The 24,142-nt window shown below is 53.7% G+C and overlaps 1 protein-coding gene across 1 annotated transcript in view; it reads right to left on the reverse strand.

Moving 5' to 3' along the window:
• Positions 1-3,168: 3,168 nt before the first annotated feature.
• SNX27 (sorting nexin 27) overlaps positions 3,169-24,142 on the reverse strand; it is a 112,484-nt gene continuing 91,510 nt past the window's right edge. The window contains exons 7-13 of the mRNA XM_060256130.1: positions 22,546-22,709; positions 20,303-20,392; positions 18,221-18,370; positions 11,284-11,412; positions 8,909-8,968; positions 5,123-5,185; positions 3,169-3,927 (exon numbers count right to left, since the gene is read on the reverse strand). Coding sequence (XP_060112113.1) covers positions 3,880-3,927; positions 5,123-5,185; positions 8,909-8,968; positions 11,284-11,412; positions 18,221-18,370; positions 20,303-20,392; positions 22,546-22,709 — 704 coding nt within the window. The 3' untranslated portion in view covers positions 3,169-3,879. The remainder of the gene's footprint in view (positions 3,928-5,122; positions 5,186-8,908; positions 8,969-11,283; positions 11,413-18,220; positions 18,371-20,302; positions 20,393-22,545; positions 22,710-24,142) is intronic.

Here is a 24,142-nt window from a genome sequence, read left to right on the forward strand (position 1 = left end):
AGTTTGATCACCGGCAGAAGCTGGGTTTTCAGGTAGCCGGCTCGAGGCTGACTCAGCCTTCCATCCTTCGGAAAAATGAGTCCCCAGCTTGCTGGGGAGGAAAGCGTAGATGACCGGGGAAGGCAATGGCAAACCACCTCATCAAAAGTCTGCCGTGAAAACCTTGTGAAAGCAACATCACCCCAGAATGGGAAACGACCGGTGCTTGCGCGGGGGACCTTTCCTTTCTCTACCTTAAAGAGTCTTAAAGGCACTTGCAATCGCTTTCCCTTCCTTTCTCCGAAACGGGCACCCGTGTGCGGTAGGCGGGGCTGAGAGAGCTCTGACAGAAGCCGCACTTTCGAGGACAACAGCTCCGATGGAGCTGCGACTGGCCCAAGGTAACCCAGCTGGCTTCAGGTGGAGGAGGGGAGGGAGGGAGGGGGGAAATCCAACCCAGTTCTCCAGATTAGAGTCCACCGCTCTTAACCACGACACTCGAGGAGGGTCCTACGGCGGCGGATCGATCAGGCAAAGCATGAACCTTCAGAAGCCTTGTGCTGTTTCGGAGGCGTGGCTTGGAGGGAGAGCTGGAGGGGGGTGGGGGAGAGCTGTTTCCTTCCCTGCCTGGAAGGAGCTGGGCTGTTCTGCAGCAAGCAGGGGGCAGAACAGAGCCGGCTCTGGACTCTTCCGTCTGGAGGGAGGAGGGCTGCCAAGGAGTCGCAGGGTCTCCGTTTCAGCCAGGGAGCCTCAGCCTTGGCTTCTAGCCCAGCCCAGCCAATCACTGAGAGCCAGTATGGTATAGACGTGGCCAAACTATGGCTCTTTCACACATACTGGGCAGCTCTCGAAAGCCCATCATCCCGTCGGCCGGCTTGGAAGAAGGCGTTTCTCTCTCTGCGTCACTTCTCCGACCCAAGCCAGCCAGCGGCTTGGAGAACGCATTTACAGTCAAAGTTGCTTTCTTTCCACCTCTCCCTCCCTTCCTCCCTACATCTATTTGCTTTTCTTCTCTTCCTCCCAGCTCTCAAAACGTCTAATGTTCATGTCTTGCGGCTCTCAAACACCCGGCGTTTATTCTGTGCCGCTCTTACATAAAGCACGTTTGTCTACCCCTTGGTGTAGCGGTTAAATGCGCGGGCTCTAATCCGGGAGAACCGGGTTTGATTTCCCACTCCTCCACGGGCAACTGCTGCAGTGACCTTGGGTCAGTCACCAATTCTTGCCGAGCCGTTCCTGAAAGAGCTCTCTCCAGCCCCACCCATCTCACAGGGTGCCTCTTGTGGGGAGGGGAAGGAGATTGTGAGCCGCTCTGAGACTCCCGAGTGAAGGGCGGGGTATCAATCCAACCTCCTCTTCACTTAATTCTCTTTCAGAATGTGCAGGGGAGGACAAAGCCATTACCCAAGATTTGCACATCCGAGGGGAAGCCCAAAGCAGGAAACACAGACTGGGCACACGTTGGAAATCGGGCGGGAAACCGGTGCTGGTGCCAACACTCCACAGGCCCTGCTACCCCAAGTACAGGAGCCAAGACAGCGGAGAGGTAGCTAACAATTGTTAATTAAAACGTTTGGGCTTGTAAGCCGCGTTTGGTTGACGCGAACGCATCTCTCTAGACCAGGGGTGTCAAACATGCGGCCCGGGGGCTAAATCAGGCCCCCGGAGGGCTCCTATCAGACCCCCGAGCAACTGTCTCTTGTCTGCTTCCGTCTCCCTCTCTCTTGCTTCCTTCTGCATCTCAACTTGCTTTACACGGCTTGCTCAATCGCACAGGAGCTACAGAGCAAAACCTCAGTTTTCTCCATTGGCTGAGGCTCCTCCCCCTCCTGGTCGCCTGGGGAGGGAGGGAAAGAGCCAGAGCTTTTTGGCCCAGTTCCCTGGATCCCATGGGAGAAACACAAAGAAAGATCAACAGGTGCTAATTTTAAGCATGTTTTAAGCTTTTTAAAAAAATCTTTTAGTCATGTTTGCGTTCTATAAATTTTTTTTTTTTAAATCTCTGCTACCTAATCTTAAATAGGTACACACAAGGCCCAGCCCAACGCAGCCCGGACCAGCCCAACAAGGTCTCATTGATGTCAGATCCAGCTCTCACGACAAAGGAGTTTGACACCCCCGCTCTAGACGTTTTCCCAGACTTTGCTGCTGGCTTACGAGCCCAAACGTTTTAATCGAAGATTGCTATGACACCGGCTCTGAGAGATTCGATGTTAGAGGCTGTGAATGTCTCCGGGGAGGAAATCCACCGGAGAGGGTGTTCTTTCACACCCCGTCACCTCTTCTCGCTGCTCTACCTGCAAATCCCAGCAGCAGCTGAAATTCAATCCTCATTTTAAAAACAAACAAAAACAAAACACTGTTATAATTCAAGACTTCACAAGAGTTCAGATTCTGGGCTCAAATTTTTATGGCGTTCAAAAAGAAGAAGATGATGATGATGATGATACTGGATTTATATCCCGCCCTCCACTCCGAAGAGTCTCAGAGCGGCTCACAATCTCCGTTCCCTTCCTCCCCCACAACAGACACCTTGTGAGGTAGATGAAGATATTGGATTTATATCCCGCCCTCCACTCCGAAGAGTCTCGGAGTGGCTCACAATCTCCTTTACCTTCCTCCCCCACAACAGACACCCTGTGAGGTGGGTGGGGTTGAGACGACTCTCACAGCAGCTGCCCTTTCAAGGACAACCTCTGCCAGAAGTATGGCTGACCCCAGGCCATTCCAGCAGCTGCAAGTGAAGAGGAAGATGATATTGGATTTATATCCCACTCTCCACTCCGAATAGTCTCAGAGCGGATGACAATCCCCTTTACCTTCCTCCCCCACAACAGGCACCCTGTGTGGTGTGTGGGGCTGGAGAGGACTCTCACAGCAGCTGCCCTTTCAAGGACAACCTCTGCCAAAGGTATGGCTGACCCCAGGCCATTCCAGCAGGTGCAAGTGGAGGGCTGGGGAATCAAACCCAGTTCTCCCAGATAAGGGTCCGCACACTTAACCACTACACCACTTAACCACTACACCAAACTGACTCGACATTTCAGCCGTAAACTGATTTTGAAAAGCAATGTGCTCTGGAAACCGCAACCTTCTCATGCACCCGCCTCCCCCCCGCTTTAAAAAAACCAGCACGACAAATCCAGAAAGGGAAGGACAACTCGGATGTAGAAACGCAAGTGATCGAAAGAGGTTAACGCCCGTCGATATGAAAATTATATATATGTATATACGTGCATGGTAAGTTTTTGTATATATAAGCTTTTTGTTTTGCTTTTTTACATACATACATATATATGTCCAAACAGTGCAAAATGGATGTAAGTTTCTATATCCAGTTGTGTTTAAAAAAGAAAAGAAAAAAAGAATCCGGAAAGAAAAAAAATATCCTCAGAAGAGTCCATCTTCGAACGACAGGATTCCAAAGCGGGGTGGGGAGACAAGTGAGATTAAACCACGAATTTTTGCTGGCGAGAATCTGACCCTCTTCTTCGACACCCCCCCCCTTCCGTTTCTGATGGCTCTTGCGGATTCCCCAAGTCCCCCCCCCCCCATTGCTTAAACATGAAATTCACGAATGGTATTAACATTCAGCTTAAGGGCTTAATAATAGGAAAGGTGGTCTCTGGCAGAACGTCTCTGCTAACAAACGGCCTCTCCTGTTGGCGAGGGGGGGGGGGGGAAGAAAGCTCTTTGCTCCGGGGGAAGCGCCGCCGTTAGCGGAACGGATCCGTGGGATCCAACCCGGGAATCCACTTTCCCCCCCTTCTTTTCTTTATTTTTCCCTGGTTGTTTTTTTTCTTACATTTTTAATTTTTTTAAAGTGTTAATTTTCAGGAGGGGGCGGGGGGGGGGAAAGGGATAATACGTATTTCTTCTTCTGTCTGCGGCGACGCGAGGCTAAGTCGTGATGTCTCTGTGGTGTGTCCGCATCATCTGAAAGATGTTCTGGAAAGAGACAAAGAAAGAGAAGGAAGCTGAAGCGCGTGGGGAGGACTACCCGACTCCAGGTGGGGAGTTAAAAGGGTATTCGAAAGATTCGTGTCGAATAAGGCTGTCAATAGCCGCTAGCTAGGGTGACTGAGGGGAACCTCCACTCTCAGAACCACTATAGCGCTGAATCCCAGAGCCAGGAGGCAACATCAGGGGAAGGCCTCGGCTTCTCGGCCCTGTTGTTGGCCCTCCAGAGGAACTGGCTGGCCCCTGTGTGAGATGGGAAGCTGGACTAGATGGACCCTCCCTGGTCTGACCCAGCAGGGCTCTTCTGATGTTCTTCTCAGGGGAAGGCCTCAGCCTCTCTGCCCTGTTGTTGGCCCTCCAGGGGAACTGGCTGGCCACTGTGTGAGACAGGAGGCTGGACTAGATGGACCCTCCCTGGTCTGACCCAGCAGGGCTCTTCTGACGTTCTTCTCAGGGGAAGGCCTCAGCCTCTCTGCCCTGTTGTTGGCCCTCCAGGGGAACTGGCTGGCCACTGTGTGAGACAGGTGGCTGGACTAGATGGACCCTCCCTGGTCTGACCCAGCAGGGCTCTTCTGAGGTTCTTCCCAGGGGAAGGCCTTGGCCTCTCTGCCCTGCTGTTGACCCTCCAAAGGAACTGGCTGGCCCCTGTGTGAGACAGGAGGCTGGACTGGATGGACCCTCCCTGGTGTGACCCAGCAGGGCTCTTCTGAGGTTCTTCTCAGGGGAAGGCCTCGGCCTCTCTGCCCTGTTGTTGGCGCTTCAGAGGAACTGGTTGGCCACTGTGTAAGACAGGAGGCTGGACTAGATGGACCCTCCCTGGTCTGACCCAGCAGGGCTCTTCTGAGGTTCTTCTCAGGGGAAGGCCTCGGCCTCTCTGCCCTGTTGTTGGCCCTCCAGAGGAACTGGCTGGCCACTGTGTGAGACTGGAGGTTGGACCCAGCAGGGCTCTTCTGATGTCCTTTTGAGATCTCCCATTATTACAACTGATCTCCAAACGATCGCCATCAGCTCCCCTGGAGAAAAGGACTCCGTGGCATTTTACCCTGTGGAGGCCCCTCCCCTCCTCAAAGCCCGCCCTCCCGAGGCTCCGCCCCCCCACATCTCCAGCTGACTACCCCACTCTCGGGAGGTGGCAGGACGCAGGGCTCCCAGTGGGCCAATCTCCCCCCTCCCTCCATCTTACCTTGCTGCACATATTGTCTTTACTGCAGTTCTTGTTGTCCTTGTCTGTGGCTTCCTCTTCCACCTGCAAAAGGGACAGAAGCACCGCTGGCTCATCCGGGACAGAAAAGAGGGCGACCGGGAGAAGTCTTAGAGGGCTGGAGCATCCTCTCCATGAAGAAAGGCTGAAGAATCATAGAGCTGGAAGGGACCTCCGGCACAAGGCAGGAAACTCACAAACGCCTCCCCCTAAATTCACAGGATCCTCATTGCTGTCAGACGGCCATCTAGCCTCTGTCTAAAAACCTCCAAGGAAGGAGAGCCCACCACCTCCCGAGGAGGAAGCCTGTTCCACTGAGGAACCGCTCTAAACTCACAAATGCCTCCCCCCTAAATTCACAGGATCCTCATTGCTGTCAGGTGGCCATCTAGCCTCTGTTTAAAACCCTCCAAGGAAGGAGAGCCCACCACCTCCCGAGGAAGTCTGTGGAAACTTAGAATCCTAGAGATGGAAGGGACCTCCAGGGTCATCTAGTCCAACCCCCTGCGCAATGCAGAAAACTCATAAACGCCTCCCCCTAAATTCACAGGATCCTCATTGCTGTCAGATGGCCATCTAGCCTCTGATTAAAAACCTCCAAGGAAGGAGAGCCCACCACCTCCTAAGGAGGAAGCCTGTTCCACTGAGGAACCGCTCTTAACAGTCATAGAATCATAGAGTTGGAAGGGACCTCCAGGGTCATCCAGTCCAACCCCCTGCAAAAGGCAGGAAACTCACAAATACCTCCTCATAAATTCACAGGATCCTCATTGCTGTCAGGTGGCCCTCTAGCCTCTGTCTAAAAAGCTCCAAGGAAGGAGAGCCCACCACCTCCCAAGCAAGCCGGTGGAAACTTAGAATCATAGAATCATAGAGTTGGAAGGGACCCCCAGGGTCATCTAGTCCAACCCCCTGCACATTGCAGGAAACTCACAAACCCCTCCCCCTAAATCCACAGGATCCTCTTTGCTGTCAGATGGCCATCTAGCCTCTGCTGGAAAACCTCCAAGGAAGGAGAGCCCACCACCTCCCGAGGAGGAAGCCTGTTCCACTGAGGAACCGCTCTAAACTCACAAACGCCTCCCCCTAAATTCACAGGATCCTCATTGCTGTCAGGTGGCCACCTAGCCTCTGTTGAAAAACCTCCAAGGAAGGAGAGCCCACCACCTCCCGAGGAAGCCTGTGGAACCTTAGAATGATAAGAATCCTAGAGTTGGAAGGGACCTCCAGGGTCTTCTAGTCCAACCCCCTGCACAATGCAGGAAACTCACAAACACCTCCCCCTAAATTCACAGGATCCTCATTGCTGTCAGGTGGCCATCTAGCCTCTGTCTAAAACCCTCCAAGGAAGGAGAGCCCACCACCTCCCGAGGAAGCCTGTGGAAACTTAGAATCATAGATTTGGAAGGGACCTCCAGGGTCATCCAGTCCAACCCCCTGCAAAAGGCAGGAAACTCACAAATACCTCCTCCTGAATTCACAGGATCTTCATTGCTGTCAGATGGCCCTCTAGCCTCTGTCTAAAAAGCTCCAAGGAAGGAGAGCCCACCACCTCCCAAGCAAGCCGGTTGAAACTTAGAATCATAGAATCCTAGAGTTGGAAGGGACCTCCAGGGTCATCTAGTCCAGCCCCCTGCACAATGCAGGAAACTCACAAACACCTCCCCCTAAATTCACAGGATCCTCATTGCTGTCAGGTGGCCATCTAGCCTCTGTCTAAAACCCTCCAAGGAAGGAGAGCCCACCACCTCCCGAGGAAGTCTGTGGAAACTTAGAATCATAGATTTGGAAGGGACATCCAGTCCAACCCCCTGCAAAAGGCAGGAAACTCACAAATACCTCCTCCTGAATTCACAGGATCTTCATTGCTGTCAGATGGCCCTCTAGCCTCTGTCTAAAAAGCTCCAAGGAAGGAGAGCCCACCACCTCCCAAGCAAGCCGGTGGAAACTTAGAATCATAGAATCCTAGAGTTGGAAGGGATCTTCAGGGTCATGTAGTCCATCCCGCTGCACAATGCAGGAAACTCACAAGCACTCCTCCCTAAATTCACAGGATCCTCATTGCTGTCAGATGGCCATCTAGCCTCTGTTGAAAAACTTCCAAGAAAGGAGAGCCCACCACCTTCCAAGGAGGAAGCCTCTTCTACTGAGGAACCTCTAACTGTCAGGAAGTTCTTCCTAATGCTGAGTGTGGGAACTTCCGGTTGAGAAAACAGAAGACTAAAGAAGAAAGACACGAGAGGGGTTTCTAAAATGCATGAGGCGAAGAGAGCTGAGAAAGGAATGTATTCTTTCATAGGAGAACTGCTTGCCTGTTTGTACTAATGCTGCATCTAGTTTATCTGAGTGATGGTTCTGGAAAAATAACTGCGGCAAGAGCAAGGTCAGGATCGAAACACGCTTCAGCAACCTAGGGAGCGTGTTGGCACGGGACGTTATCACAGAGCAACTGTCGAGTCTGTGCAACTCTCATCTACATCCTCTCCAGAAATTCTTTGGAATTTGTACATCTATGAAAGAAGACATTTCTGTGTTCGGCACGGCTAGGGGCTTGTAGTTTGTTTCTTTGTGAACTGCAATTACTCATCCTGGAAGTGTAGTGGTGTGACTCACACCAGTGGAACTGAAAACTTACAAGAGATCTATGGAATCGTAATCCTCACTTGTGTAATTGTTGTCTTGATTATACAGCTGTACGGTTGTTATTCAGAGTTGATAATTACTGCATTTAAGCATTCTATTGTTGAAATATCACCTTTGCGCACGGCTTGTTCTATGTCAGAGGTGGCCAATTTGGCTTAACGTAAGAGCCATAAAGAATAAACATTAGATGTTTGAAAGCCGCAAGACATGAACGTCAGATGCTTAAGAGAAGGAAGGAGGGAGGGAGAGAGGAAGGAGGGAAGGAAGGAGGGGGGGAGGGAGGAAGGAAAGGAGGGAGGGAGGAGGGAAGGAAGGGAGGAAGAAAGGAGGGAGGAAGGAAAGAAGGGAGGGGGAGGGAGGAAATAAGGAAGGAAGGAGGGAGGGAGGAAGGAAGGAAGGAAGGAAGGAAGGAAGGAAGGAAGGAAGGAAGGAAGGAAGGAAGGAAAGGAGGACGGAAGGTGGGAGGGAGAGAGGAGGGAAGGAAGGACGGAGGGAGGGAGGAAGGGAAGAAGGAGGGAGGAAGGAAGGAAGGAAGGAAGGAAGGAAGGAAGGAAGGAAGGAAGGAAGGAAGGAAGGAAGGAAGGAGGAGGGAGGGGGAGGGAAGGAGAGAGGGAGAAAGGAAAGGAGGAGGAAGGAGGGAGGGAGAAAGGAAGGAGGGAGGGACGAACGAAGGAAGGAGGGAGGGAGGAAGTCAAATGGATGGAGGGGAGAGAGGTGGAAAGAAAGCAACTTAAACTTTAAATGCATTTTCCAAGCCACCAATAAATGCCTTCCCCAAGCTAGCTGATGGGGAAGCGAGGGCTTTGAGAGCCACACAGTATCTGTAAAAGAGCCACGTGCAGCTCCCAAGCCGCAGTCCGGGCCCCCCTGCTCTCTGTTGATTAACCTTGGCCGTGTTCCCTCTTGTTTTTCTCAAGCCTCTTGGTGGGCCCTGGGGATCTCCCGGAATTACAACAGCTCCCCCCAGCATCAGAGAGCAGCCCCCTTGGAGGAAACGGCTGCTTGGAATGGTGGGCGCTGGGGCCATCCTGCCCCGCTGAGCTCCCTCCCCCAGGCTCCACCCCCAAATCTCCGGGCATTTCCCAACCTGCACCTGGCAGCCCTGCCCCCAAGGAGCCCTCTCACCTCTTTCCGCCACTTGAGCTCGCAGAACACCCGCTCGAAACACTCGTGCATGTAGTTGAACTGTGCAAGAGAGAAGAACAAGCTGGCTCTCAGGACCGAGGCCCCAATCCCCAGCTGCAACCCCGGTCCCTCCCCCAAGCAGTCACCCTCTCCCCAACCGCTCCTCTGCAGGAGCTCCTCTGCATATTAGGCCACACACCCCCTGATGCAGCCAATCCTCCAGGAGCTTACAAAAAAGTCTGCCTTTTTCCATCAGCGGCAGGTACAGCAGTCGGCCCCTTTCTTGGAGCACCACGACTTAGCAGTGGTGATCCATGCTACAGTCACCTCGAGGATAGACTACTGTAATGCCCTCTACATGGGGCTGCCCTTGACAAACAGATAAAAGGAAGTCCTTCTTCACCCAAAGGGTGATTAACATGTGGAATTCACTGCCACAGGAGGTGGTGGCAGCCACAAGTATAGCCACCTTCAAGAGGGGTTTAGATAAAAATATGGAGCACAGGTCCATCAGTGGCTATTAGCCACAGTGTGTGTGTCTATATAAAAATTTTTGCCGCTGGGTGACACAGAGTGTTGGACTGGATGGGCCACTGGCCTGATCCAACATGGCTTCTCTTATGTTCTTATATGACACAGAGTGTTGGACTGGATGGGCCACTGGCCTGATCCAACATGGCTTCTCTTATGTTCTTATATGACACAGAGTGTTGGACTGGATGGGACATTGGCCTGATCCAACAGGGCTTCTCTTATGTTCCTATGTGACACAGAGTGTTGGACTGGATGGGCCATTGGCCTGATCCAACAGGGCTTCTCTTATGTTCCTATGTGACACAGAGTGTTGGACTGGATGGGCCATTGGCCTGATCCAACATGGCTTCTCTTATGTTCTTATGTGACACAGAGTGTTGGACTGGATGGGCCATTGGCCTGATCCAACAGGGCTTCTCTTATGTTCTTATGTGACACAAAGTGTTGGACTGGATGGGCCATTGGCCTGATCCAACATGGCTTCTCTTGTGTTCTTATGTGACACAGAGTGTTGGACTGGATGGGCCACTGGCCTGATCCAACATGGCTTCTCTTGTGTTCTTATGTGACACAGAGTGTTGGACTGGATGGGCCACTGGCCTGATCCAACATGGCTTCTCTTGTGTTCTTATGTGACACAGAGTGTTGGACTGGAGGGGCCATTGGCCTGATCCAACATGGCTTCTCTTATGTTCTTATGACACTGACTCGGAAACTGCAGCTAGTGCAGAAAGCTGCAGCGCGGTTGCAAATGGGGCTCCCCTGATGGGAGCACATTCAACCGGTGCTAAGAAAGCTGCAATGGACTGCCTATTGTGTACTGAATCCATTTCAAAGGGTTGGTACTGACCTTCTATGGCCAAGGACCTGCCTATCTAAGGGACCGCCTTTCCCCATATATACCCCAGAGAATACTGCGTTCAGGCGGGCGAAATCTGTGATCCATCACCAGACCAAGGGAGGCCAGACTCTATAAGGGCCAGGGCCTTCTCAGTGGCAGCACCGATATAATGGAATGCTCTCCTAGAGGTCACGAGAGCCCTGCGGGACCTCTTCCAATTCCGCAGGGCCTGTAAAACCGAACTTTTCCGACAGGCCTACGACAACTAACGCGGGAGGAGGCTGCCACTGCTATGTCGATGAACGATATCATTTGTAAGACAGCGAATAAGAGTAACAAAGGGACAGAGAACTGAGATACTGCAAAACCACCTATATTATAAAATCGTTCCTATAGCACCTAAAATTTAGTTTTTAAATTGTTTGTATGTGTTTTTATTTCTTTTATATTGTAATTTAAATTGTTTTTATTGTGACTGTTAGCCGCCCAGAGCCCGCTCGCGGAGTGGGTGGCATATAAATAAATTAAAAAATTAAGAATTCCACCCCGTGGCGCAGAGTGGTAAAGCAGCAGTACTGCAGTCTGAACACTCTGCTCACGACCTGAGTTCGATTCCGGCTGAAGCTGGATTCAGGTAGCCGGCCCAAGGTTGACTCAGCCTTCCATCCTTTCGAGGTCTGTATAATGGGTACCCAGCTTGCTGGGGGGGAAGCGTAAAAGGCTGGGGAAGGCGACGGCAAACCACCCCGTAAAAAGTCTGCCGTGAAAACGCTGTGAAAGCAACGTCACCCCAGAGTCGAACGACTGGTGTTTGCACAGGGGACCTTTCCTTTCCTCCTCTGACTCCCTCAAAGGTCAAGACCAGAGATGACCCATGAACCCGAATCACATTGTCTTTGCTGCCTCCCGGTGGCCGGTCAAAGCTACTGCGCCGAAATTGGATCCTGACCCCCCCAGTGTGGATTTTTCTCTTTTCTCCGCAGACAGGCAGCACACTCACGTAAGGGGTGAAGATTTTAACCCATCGCGGCTTCTTCTCCCCTCGGGCGTATTCGAAGCAGAAAGCCATGCCTTCCTCGTCCGTGTCCCACCGCTGCATTTCGTCCCATTCGAAGGCTATTACCTGGTTCTGGGAGGACAAGGGCGTGGAGGTGAGGGGGACAAAAGAAGAAGCGAGCGTGCATTATCAAAAACGGCCTCCTTGTACATCCCAGGGGCTTCACAGAGGTGCCAGCCAGTGTCCCCTCTAAGGCAGGGTGTCAAACTCATTTGTCACGAGGGCCGGATCTGACCTAAATGAGACCTCGTTGGGCCGGGCCACGTCGGGTTGGGTCATGTGTGTATATCTAAACAAGATTAGGTAGCAAAGATTTAAAATTTATCAAGGATACAGCCAAACACAATTAAATGTATTTTTAAAGAAACTTAAAACGTTAGCACTCGTTAAGTCTTAAAGGTGCTTTCTTTGTATTTCTCCCATGGGATCCAGGGAACTGGGCAAAGGAAGCTCTGGCTCTTTCCTTCTTCCCCAGGGGAGCCTCAGCCAGTAGAAGGAAGAGAGGATTGGCTCAGTAGCTCTGCTGTGCGACTGAGAAAGCCTGGAAAACCAAGCTCGGCCCCCCCTTCCTCCCCAAGGGAGGAGCCTCAGCCAATGGAGAAGATAGTGGTTATGCTCAGTAGCTCCCGTGCAACTGAGCAAGCTTTGCAAAGGAAACTGTCATGCAAGATATCGGGAGAAGGAAGCAGATGACAGCCAGTTGCTCGGGGGCCTGATAGGAGCCCTCCAGGGGCTTGATCCGGCCCCCGGATCACACGTTTGACAGCCCTCCTCTAAGGCGAGTTAGCTTGAGCTAGGCTGACAGATTTTTAGCCTCCAGCTTATACCTTTTTCTTATAGCTCAGGAAGGATGACCCCAGAGCACACTAATCTATGCAGGAGCTCACAACTTTAATGCCAGTAACGCAGAATTTTTGCTCACAAGACTCTGCAACATTGCTGCCAGCTTAGCTACTATGTGAGACTGGATGCTGGAATACATGGGAGTATTGGGAAGGGGTAGGAGGAGGAAGAGGAGGTGGTAAAGGAGAAGAAGAGGACGAAGAAGAGGAGGCAGGGGAGACTGGGTTTATATCACGCTCTTCACTCAGAGCAGTTTACAGTCTCCGTTCCCTTCCCCTCCTCGCAATAGGCAGCCCGTGAGGCAGTTTACAGTCTCCGTTCCCTTCCCCTCCTTGCAACAGGCACCCCGTGAGGCAGTTTACAGTCTCCGTTCCCTTCCCCTCCTTGCAACAGGCACCCCGTGAGGCAGTTTACAGTCTCCGTTCCCTTCCCCTCCTCGCAACAGGCACCCCGTGAGGCAGGTGGGGATGAGAGAGCTCTGACAGAACTGTGACTGACCCAAGGTCACCCAGCTAGCGGTGTGTGGAGGAAGAGTGGGGAATCAAACTTGGTTCTCCCAGATAAGAGTGCGCACGCTTAACCGCTACGCCAAACCGGCTCTCCCACTCAAACCACGTGTGCATGCAGGAAGACGCAGGTGGTCTGAGGCACACTTCAACAGACAGCAGGATGGAATCCAAAGCAGTCCTACATACAGAGAGAGCGGGCAGCGAATTAGTACGCAAAAGAGTGGAAAGGTTTTCAGCAGGGGTGGAATTACAGCAGGAGCTCCTTTGCATATTCGGCCACACACCCCTGATGTAGCCAATCTTCCGTGAGCTTACAAAAAAAAGAGCCTTGTAAGCTCTTGGGAGGATTGGCTACATCAGGGGGTGTGTGGCCTAATATGTGAAGGAGCTCTTGGTAGAATTCCATCCCTGGTTTTTAGCAGATTAAAAGAATCACAAGTTGGGGCTCTGGTGATTGCGAGTTTTTGTGTGTGAGATAGCTGAAGAAGCCGGCTCCCAGGACAGAAACCCCTCCCCCTCCTCCCCAAACTGCTCCTCTGACACGTAAAACGTCAAGACAAGACATGGCCCAGGAACATGAATCACATTGTCTCTGCTGCCGCCCAGTGGCTGGTTGCAGCTATCGCACCCAGATTGGACACACTGCCAACCCCACCTCAATGGCCTCTCTGCTCTGTTGTTGGCCCTCCAGAGGAACTGGCTGGCCACTGTGTGAGACAGGAGGCTGGACTAGATGGATCCTCCCTGGTCTGACCCAGCAGGGCTCTTCTGAGGTTCTTTCAGTGGAAGGCCTTGGCCTCCCTGCCCTGTTGTTGGCCCTCCAGAGGAACTGGCTGGCCACTGTGTGAGACAGGAGGCTGGATTAGATGGACCCTCCCTGGTCTGACCCAGCAGGGCTCTTCTGAGGTTCTCAGGGGAATGCCTCGGCCTCTCTGCCCTGTTGCTGGCCCTCCAAAGGAACAGGCTGGCCGCTGTGTGAGACAGGAGGCTGGACTAGATGGACCCTCCCTGGTCTGACCCAGCAGGGCTCTTCTGAGGTTCTTTCAGTGGAAGGCCTTGGCCTCCCTGCCCTGTTGTTGGCCCTCCAGAGGAACTGGCTGGCCACTGTGTGAGACAGGAGGCTGGATTAGATGGACCCTCCCTGGTCTGACCCAGCAGGGCTCTTCTGAGGTTCTCAGGGGAATGCCTCGGCCTCTCTGCCCTGTTGCTGGCCCTCCAAAGGAACAGGCTGGCCGCTGTGTGAGACAGGAGGCTGGACTAGATGGACCCTCCCTGGTCTGACCCAGCAGGGCTCTTCTGAGGTTCTTCTCAGTGGAAGGCCTTGGCCTCCCTGCCCTGTTGTTGGCCCTCCAGAGGAACTGGTTGGCCACTGTGTGAGACAGGAGGCTGGACTAGATGGACCCTCCCTGGTCTGACCCAGCAGGGCTCTTCTGAGGTTCTTCTCAGTGGAAGGCCTTGGCCTCCCTGCCCTGTTGTTGGCCCTCCAGAGGAACTGGCTGGCCACTGTGTGAGACAGGAGGCTGGACTAGATGGACCCTCCCTGGTCTGACCCAGCAGGGCTCTTCTGAGGTTCTTCTCAGTGGAAGGCCTTGGCCTCCCTGCCCTGTTGTTGGCCCTCCAGAGGAACTGGCTGGCCACTGTGTGAGACAGGAGGCTGGACTAGATGGACCCTCCCTGGTCTGACCCAGCAGGGCTCTTCTGAGGTTCTTTCAGTGGAAGGCCTTGGCCTCCCTGCCCTGTTGTTGGCCCTCCAGAGGAACTGGCTGGCCACTGTGTGAGACAGGAGGCTGGATTAGATGGACCCTCCCTGGTCTGACCCAGCAGGGCTCTTCTGAGGTTCTCAGGGGAATGCCTCGGCCTCTCTGCCCTGTTGCTGGCCCTCCAAAGGAACAGGCTGGCCGCTGTGTGAGACAGGAGGCTGGACTAGATGGACCCTCCCTGGTCTGACCCAGCAGGGCTCTTCTGAGGTTCTTTCAGTGGAAGGCCTTGGCCTCCCTGCCCTGTTGTTGGCCCTCCAGAGGAACTGGCTGGCCACTGTGTGAGACAGGAGGCTGGATTAGATGGACCCTCCCTGGTCTGACCCAGCAGGGCTCTTCTGAGGTTCTCAGGGGAATGCCTCGGCCTCTCTGCCCTGTTGCTGGCCCTCCAAAGGAACAGGCTGGCCGCTGTGTGAGACAGGAGGCTGGACTAGATGGACCCTCCCTGGTCTGACCCAGCAGGGCTCTTCTGAGGTTCTTTCAGTGGAAGGCCTTGGCCTCCCTGCCCTGTTGTTGGCCCTCCAGAGGAACTGGCTGGCCACTGTGTGAGACAGGAGGCTGGATTAGATGGACCCTCCCTGGTCTGACCCAGCAGGGCTCTTCTGAGGTTCTCAGGGGAATGCCTCGGCCTCTCTGCCCTGTTGCTGGCCCTCCAAAGGAACAGGCTGGCCGCTGTGTGAGACAGGAGGCTGGACTAGATGGACCCTCCCTGGTCTGACCCAGCAGGGCTCTTCTGAGGTTCTTCTCAGTGGAAGGCCTTGGCCTCCCTGCCCTGTTGTTGGCCCTCCAGAGGAACTGGTTGGCCACTGTGTGAGACAGGAGGCTGGACTAGATGGACCCTCCCTGGTCTGACCCAGCAGGGCTCTTCTGAGGTTCTTCTCAGTGGAAGGCCTTGGCCTCCATGCCCTGTTGTTGGCCCTCCAGAGGAACTGGCTGGCCACTGTGTGAGACAGGAGGCTGGACTAGATGGACCCTCCCTGGTCTGACCCAGCAGGGCTCTTCTGAGGTTCTTCTCAGTGGAAGGCCTTGGCCTCCCTGCCCTGTTGTTGGCCCTCCAGAGGAACTGGCTGGCCACTGTGTGAGACAGGAGGCTGGACTAGATGGACCCTCCCTGGTCTGACCCAGCAGGGCTCTTCTGAGGTTCTTTCAGTGGAAGGCCTTGGCCTCCCTGCCCTGTTGTTGGCCCTCCAGAGGAACTGGCTGGCCACTGTGTGAGACAGGAGGCTGGATTAGATGGACCCTCCCTGGTCTGACCCAGCAGGGCTCTTCTGAGGTTCTCAGGGGAATGCCTCGGCCTCTCTGCCCTGTTGCTGGCCCTCCAAAGGAACAGGCTGGCCGCTGTGTGAGACAGGAGGCTGGACTAGATGGACCCTCCCTGGTCTGACCCAGCAGGGCTCTTCTGAGGTTCTTTCAGTGGAAGGCCTTGGCCTCCCTGCCCTGTTGTTGGCCCTCCAGAGGAACTGGCTGGCCACTGTGTGAGACAGGAGGCTGGATTAGATGGACCCTCCCTGGTCTGACCCAGCAGGGCTCTTCTGAGGTTCTCAGGGGAATGCCTCGGCCTCTCTGCCCTGTTGCTGGCCCTCCAAAGGAACAGGCTGGCCGCTGTGTGAGACAGGAGGCTGGACTAGATGGACCCTCCCTGGTCTGACCCAGCAGGGCTCTTCTGAGGTTCTTCTCAGTGGAAGGCCTTGGCCTCCCTGCCCTGTTGTTGGCCCTCCAGAGGAACTGGTTGGCCACTGTGTGAGACAGGAGGCTGGACTAGATGGACCCTCCCTGGTCTGACCCAGCAGGGCTCTTCTGAGGTTCTTCTCAGTGGAAGGCCTTGGCCTCCCTGCCCTGTTGTTGGCCCTCCAGAGGAACTGGCTGGCCACTGTGTGAGACAGGAGGCTGGACTAGATGGACCCTCCCTGGTCTGACCCAGCAGGGCTCTTCTGAGGTTCTTCTCAGTGGAAGGCCTTGGCCTCCCTGCCCTGTTGTTGGCCCTCCAGAGGAACTGGCTGGCCACTGTGTGAGACAGGAGGCTGGACTAGATGGACCCTCCCTGGTCTGACCCAGCAGGGCTCTTCTGAGGTTCTTCTTAGGGGAAGGCCTCAGCCTCTCTGCCCTGTTGCTGGCCCTCCAGAGGAACTTGTTGGCCACTGTGTGATCAGGAGGCTGGACTAGGTGGACCCTCCCTGGTCTGACCCAGCAGGGCTCTTCTGAGGTTCTCAGGGGAATGCCTCGGCCTCTCTGCCCTGTTGCTGGCCCTCCAAAGGAACTGGCTGGCCCCTGTGTGAGACAGAAGGCTGGACTAGATGGACCCTCCCTGGTCTGACCCAGCAGGGCTCTTCTGATGCTCTTCTCAGGGGAAGGCCTCAGCCTCTCTGCCCTGTTGTTGGTCCTCCAGAGGAACTGGCTGGCCACTGTGTGAGACAGGAAACTGGACTAGATGGACCTTCCCTGCTCTGACCCAGCAGGGCTCTTCTGAGGTTCTTCTCAGGGGAAGGCCTCAGCCTGTCTGCCCTGTTGCTGACCCTCCAGAGGAACTGGCTGGCCACTGTGTGAGACAGGAGGCTGGACTAGATGGACCCTCCCTGGTCTGACCCAGCAGGGCTCTATTGAGGTTCTTCTCAGGGGAAGGCCTCAGCCTCTCTGCCCTGTTGTTGGTTCTCCAGAGGAACTGGTTGGCCACTGTGTGACACAGGAGGCTGGACTGGATGGACCCTCCCTGGTCTGACCCAGCATGGCTCTTCTGAGGTTCTTCTCAGGGGAAGGCCTTGGCCTCCCTGCCCTGTTGTTGGCCCTCCAGAGGAACTGGTTGGCCACTGTGTGAGACAGGAGGCTGGACTAGAAGGACTTTCACTGGTCTGACCCAGCAGGGCTCTTCTGAGGTTCTCAGGGGAATGCTTCGGCCTCTCTGCCCTGTTGTTGGCCCTCCAGAGGAACTGGCTGGCCGCTGTGTGAGACAGGAGGCTGGACTAGATGGACCCTCCCTGGTCTGACCCAGCAGGGCTCTTCTGAAGTTCTTCTCAGGGGAAGGCCTCGGCCTCTCTGCCCTTTTGTTGGGCCTCCAGAGGAACTGGCTGGCCACTGTGTGAGACAGGAGGCTGGACTAGATGGACCCTCCCTGGTATGACCCAGCAGGGCTCTTCTGAAGTTCTTCTTAGGGGAAGGCCTCGGCCTCTCTGCCCTGTTGTTGGCCCTCCAGAGGAACTGGCTGGCCACTGTGTGAGACAGGAGGCTGGACTAGATGGACCCTCCCTGGTATGACCCAGCAGGGCTCTTCTGAAGTTCTTCTCAGGGGAAGGCCTCGGCCTCTCTGCCCTTTTGTTGGCCCTCCAGAGGAACTGGCTGGCTACTGTGTGAGACAGGAGGCTGGACTAGATGGACCCTCCCTGGTATGACCCAGCAGGGCTCTTCTGAAGTTCTTCTCAGGGGAAGGCCTCGGCCTCTCTGCCCTGTGGTTGGCCCTCCAGAGGAACTGGTTGGCCACTGTGTGAGACAGGAGGCTGGACTGGATGGATCTCTGGTCTTATCCAGCAGGGCTCCTCTTGTATCTCAACTGAGGAAGTCGTTTTGGAGGCCTTTAATTGTAGGGTCACCGTGAGTTGGAAGTAGCTTGAGGGCACTCAACAGACCCCTCATCTTGGCAACTGAACCCTTTGGCCATTCTCCTCGAAAACCTCGTTCTCCTCCACTGATGTACAGCCCTTTTTCCCTCGCGGGGGGCGCCTCTCCGACCAGCCCAGCTGAGGGACGAGGTAACCTGCCCCCCCTGCCCCCCGCACTCACCTCTAGCTGGCCCTCCTCCGTGCAGGCGTGGAGTTTAAAGTGCTTGATGCTGATGGCTGTGATTACGTGGCCCTTCCGGCGGGAGTCGCAGGAGCAGTGCGGGAAGATGATCTCGTTGTAACCCTCGCAGGTCCTCAACATGTTCAGATACTGTGACGGGAGAGATAAGAAGAAGATGATGATGATGATGATGATATTGGATTTATATCCCGCCCTCCACTCCGGAGAGTCTCAGAGCGGCTTACAATCTCCTTCCCCTTCCTCCCCCACAACAGACACCCTGTGAGGTAGATGAAGATATTGGATTTATATCCCGCCCTCCACGCCGAAGAGTCTCAGAGCGGCTCACAATCTCCTTTATCTTCCTCCCCCACAACAGACACCCTGTGAGGTAGATGAAGATATTGGATTTATATCCCGCCCTCCACTCCGAAGAGTCTCAGAGCGGCTCACAATCTCCTTTCCCTTCCTCCCCCACGACAGACACCCTGTGAAGTGGGAGGGGCTGAGAGAGCTCTGACAGAAGCTGCCCTTTCAAGGACAACTCCTGCCAGAGCTATGGCTGGCCCAAGGCCATTACAGCAGGTGCAAGTGGAGGAGTGGGGAATCCAACCCGGTTCTCCCAGATAAGAGTCCGCACACTTAACCACTATACCAAACTGGCTCTCCAGATTTATAAGAAGACGACTGCAGATTAATACCCTGCCCTTCTCTCTGAATCAGAGACTCAGAGCGGCTCACAATCTCCTTTCCCTTCCCCCCCGCAACAGACGCCCTGTGAGGTGGGTGGGGCTGGAGAGGACTCTCACAGCAGCTGCCCTTTCAAGGACAACCTCTGCCAGAACCATGGCTGACCCAAGGCCATGCTAGCAGGTGCAAGGGGAGGAGTGGGGAATCAAACCTGGTTCTCCTAGATAAGAGTCTGCACACTTAACCACTACACCAAACTGGCTTCTCAAGCGAGGTCATGTGTTTCATAAAATGCGATGCCAGGTAACAGATATAGACTTTATAAAGGACACAGACAAACACAAAAGATTTTTTTTTAAAAAAAACTTTAAATAAAGCATAATTAAAGAAGAATACGAAGATGAAGAAGATATTGGATTTACATCCCGCCCTCCACTCCGAAGAGTCTCAGAGTGGCTCACAATCTCCTTTACCTTCCTCCCCCACAAGAGACACCCTCTGAGGTGGGTGGGGCTAGAGAGGGCTCTCACAGCAGCTGCCCTTTCAAGGACAACCTCTGCCAGAGCTACGGCTGACCCAAGGCCATGCTAGCAGGTGCAAGTGGAGGAGTGGGGAATCAAACCCGGTTCTCCCAGATAAGGGTCTGCACACTTAACCACTACACCAAACCGGCTCTCTGGTTTGGCACTCTTGCAATATTCTGTTTACTTAACAGACTCTTGCTCTGAATTACTGTGTCTGTTCTGGGGGAGAAGATATAGGAGATTGTAAGACGTTCTCTCTGATTCAGAAAGAAGGGTGGAGTATAAATCTGCATTCTTATCTGGGAGAACCGGGTTTGATTCCCCACTCCTCCACTTGCACCTGCTTGAATGGCCTTGGGTCAGCCATAGCTCTGGCAGGAGTTGTCCTTGAACGGGCAACTGCTGTGAGAGCCCTCTCAGCCCCACCCACCTCACAGGGTGTCTGTTGTGGGGGGAGAAGATATAGGAGATTGTTGCAGGAGTTGTCCTTGAAAGGGCAGCTGCTGTCAGAGCTCTCTCAGCCCCACCCACCTCACAGGGTGTCTGTTGAGGGGGGAGAAGATATAGGAGATTGTAAGCCGCTCTGAGTCTCTGATTCAGAGAGAAGCGCGGGGTATAAATCTGCAGCCGCCTTCCGCTTCCTGTTTTGTGGCTCTCAAACATCTGACGTTTATTCTACGTGGCTCTTACGTTAACCAAGTTTGGCCACTACTGTTCCAACGTTTCTCTCTGCTGTTAGGGGGACTAAAAGCTTGCTTAGTATCAAAGGAGAGTGGAAATCTCCGGATGTCGGTTTTCTGGGACCCAAACCCTCCCCTATCAAGCAGGACCCCAAAACCCAAAATCGGAAACGACGCCTGGGCCTTACCATGACCATCTTCCTCTGTTCGCACAGCTTCTGCAACTGGTAGGACTTCTCCTCGGCTTTGATGTACCCTTTCTTCACGTCATCGACGGCCTGAAACGACAACGGCATTGTTCGGAGACCGGCCCGATGCGAGTGGCAGGGATAGAGGCTTCTGAACACTGAAGGGGCTGCCCTTTCCCTGAACTCTGGAATCCCCTGAAAGAGCATCTTGGGTTATGTTAGGCCCAGCTACCCCTTGGCAATGACTTACGGTTCTAACTTCAAGCCTCTAGCCCCTTTCTCTCCCAGCCCGTCGATGCGCTCTCCGAAGTTGTTTTAACATCGACATGTGCCTCCTTGCTCAGATTGCCCGGAGGTATGGGCTGGGTTGCCACCAGTAGGCGGATGACGCCCAGCTCTATCTACTGTGCCTCAAAGAATCTGGACCTGGCACTGCAAGCCGTGGTAGGTTGGCTCGGGATGAGCCGGCTGAAGCTGAATCTGATGAAGACAGAGGTCCTCCGCCTGAGTCGCAGCGGTCCAGGTAGGGAAATCCCCTTACCAGCTTTAGATGGTGCGCCACTTACATCGGCACCCAGGCTCTGAAGCTTGGGGGTGCTACGGGAACCTTCTTTAACAGTGGAGGCCAAGAGAGAGGGGATGTTGGCCTGATCCAACATGGCTTCTCTTATGTGTGACACAGAGTGTTGGACTGGAGGGGCCAATGGCCTGATCCAAAATGGCTTCTCTTCTGTTCTTATGTGTGACACAGAGTGTTGCACAGGATGGGCCACTGGCCTGATCCAACATGCTTCTCTTATGTGTGACACAGAGTGTTGGACTGGATGGGCCACTGGCCTGATCCAACATGGCTTCTCTTATGTTCTTATGTGTGACCCAGAGTGTTGGACTGGATGGGCCACTGGCCTGATCCAACACGGCTTCTCTTATGTTCTTATGTGTGACCCAGAGTGTTGGACTGGATGGGCCACTGGCCTGATCCAACATGGCTTCTCTTATGTTCTTATGTGTGACCCAGAGTGTTGGACTGGATAGGCCACTGGCCTGATCCAACATGACTTCTCTTATGTTCTTATGTGACACAGAGTATTGGACTGGATGGGCCACTGGCCTGATCCAATATGGCTTCTCTTATGTTCTTATGTGACACAGAGTGTTGGATTGGGTGGGCCATTGGCCTGATCCAACATGACTTCTCTTATGTTCTTCTGTGACACAGAGTATTGGACTGGATGGGCCACTGGCCTGATCCAATATGGCTTCTCTTATGTGACACAGAGTGTTGGACTGGATGGGCCATTGGCCTGATCCAACATGACTTCTCTTATGTTCTTATGTGTGACCCAGAGTGTTGGACTGGATAGGCCACTGGCCTGATCCAACATGACTTCTCTTATGTTCTTCTGTGACACAGAGTATTGGACTGGATGGGCCACTGGCCTGATCCAATATGGCTTCTCTTATGTTCTTATGTGACACAGAGTGTTGGACTGGATGGGCCATTGGCCTGATCCAACATGGCTTCTCTTATGTTCTTATGTGACACAGAGTGTTGGACTGGAGGGGCCATTGGCCTGATCCAACATGGCTTCTCTTATGTTATTATGTGACACAGAGTGTTGGACTGGATAGGCCACTGGCCTGATCCAACATGGCTTCTCTTATGTTCTTATGTGACACAGAGTGTTGGACTGGAGGGGCCACTGGCCTGATCCAACATGGCTTCTCTTATGTTCTTATGTGACACAGAGTATTGGATTGGATGGGCCACTGGCCTGATCCAACATGGCTTCTCTTATGTTCTTCTGTGACACAGAGTATTGGACTGGATGGGCCACTGGCCTGATTCAACGCGGCTTCTCTTGTGTCTGCGGCAGAGATGCTCTGTATTCTTCATGCTTGTGGGGCAAAAGAGGGAAGGCTTCTGGAGTTCTGGCCCCACTGATGGACCTCCTGATGGCCCCTGGGTTTTGGCCACTGTGTAACACACAGGGCTGGACTGGATGGGCCACTGGCCTGATCCAACATGGCTTCTCTTCTGTTCTTATGTGTGACACAGAGTGTTGGACTGGATGGGCCACTGGCCTGATCCAACATGGCTTCTCTTATGTTCTCAGGTGGGGAGACCCACAATTCAGAAGGGTAATCTCAAGAGCGGTCCACCGACAAACCCAGAGGCCGCCTGCCCCGAAGATCCCATAACATCCACCAGCAGTGAGCAGAACCCCTCTTGAGGCCCCCACCTGGTGGAAGAAATAGGTCACCGCCAGGTCGTTGTCGTTCAGGAGGACTTCCTCTTCGGTGGTGAAGAGCCACTTCCGGATGGTCAGGCAGGTCCCCGGCACGGCCGAGGTGTAGTTCTGGACGTAGAGCTTGTGGGGGAATTCGTTGGGCGCCAATTTCCGCACTACAAGGGGCCAGAAAGGATAGGGCAGAGAACGGTTACCATATGCGGAGCACCCTGGGCATTTTCTGTATCTCTACACAGGCTCTGCTTTACCTCCCCCAGACCAAAGAAGTCAAATTACAGAATCACAGATTCATAGAGTTGGAAGAGAGCTCCAGGGTCACCTAGTCCAACCCCCTGCACGAGACAGAAAATTGACAAGTACCCCCCCCTAAGATACCCCCTCCCTGAGAGCCAGTTTGGTGCGGTGGTTAAGTGCACGGACTCTTATCTGGGAGAACCGGGTTGAATTCCCCACTCTTCCGCTTGCAGCTGCTGGAATGGCCTTGGGTCAGCCATAGCTCTGGCAGAGGTCGTCCTTGAAAGGGCAGCTGCTGAGAGAGCCCTCTCAGCCCCACCCACCTCACAGGGTGTTCTCAGTGGAACAGGCTTCCTCAGGAGGTGATGGGCTCTCCTGAAAGCCAGTTTGGAGTCGTGGTTAAGTGCGCGCTTATCTGGGAGAACCGGGTTTGATTCCCCACTCCTCTGCTTGCAACTGTTGGAATGGCCTGGGGTTAGCCATAGCTCTGGCAGAGGTTGTCCTTGAAAGGGCTGCTTCAGTCAGAGCTCCCTCAGCCCCCCCTCCCTCACACGGTGTCTGTTGTGGGGGAGATAGGTAAAAGAGATTGTAAGTCACTCTGAGACTCTGAGATTCAGAGTGAAAGGTGGGGTATAAATCCGATATCAACATCTTCCTCCTCCTCCTCTACAGGATCAGGATTGCTGTCAGATGGCCCTCTAGCCTCTGTTTAAAAACCTCCAAGGAAGGAGAGAGTCTTGAAGGAGCATTCCTTGAAGGAAGAAGAGGATTCGCACAACTGTCCTGCTCGTAGCCTTTCCCTGTCAGATACCAAACGTATGTTTAACACATGCCACATTAAATCTCTTTTCAAGGTCTGACAAGAAGAAGAAGATATTGGATTTATATCCCGCCCTCCACTCTGAAGAGTCTCAGAGCAGCTCTCAATCTCCTTTCCCTTCCTCCCCCACAACAGACACCCTGTGAGGTAGATGAAGATATTGGTTTTATATCCCGCCCTCCACTCCGAAGAGTCTCAGAGCGGCTCACAATCTCCTTTCCCTTCCTCCCCCACAACAGACACCCTGTGAGGTAGATGACGATATTGGTTTTATATCCCGCCCTCCACTCCGAAGAGTCTCAGAGCGGCTCACAATCTCCTTTCCCTTCCTCCCCCACAACAGACACCCTGTGAGGTAGATGAAGATATTGGATTTATATCCCGCCCTCCACTCTGAAGAGTCTCAGAGTGGCTCTCAATCTCCTTTCCCTTCCTCCCCCACAACAGACACCCTGTGAGGTAGATGAAGATATTGGATTTATATCCCGCCCTCCACTCCGAAGAGTCTCAGAGCAGCTCACAATCTCCTTTCCC

This window comes from Heteronotia binoei, chromosome 1 (genome assembly GCF_032191835.1).
Source record: "Heteronotia binoei isolate CCM8104 ecotype False Entrance Well chromosome 1, APGP_CSIRO_Hbin_v1, whole genome shotgun sequence".
Lineage (NCBI taxonomy): Eukaryota > Metazoa > Chordata > Lepidosauria > Squamata > Gekkonidae > Heteronotia > Heteronotia binoei.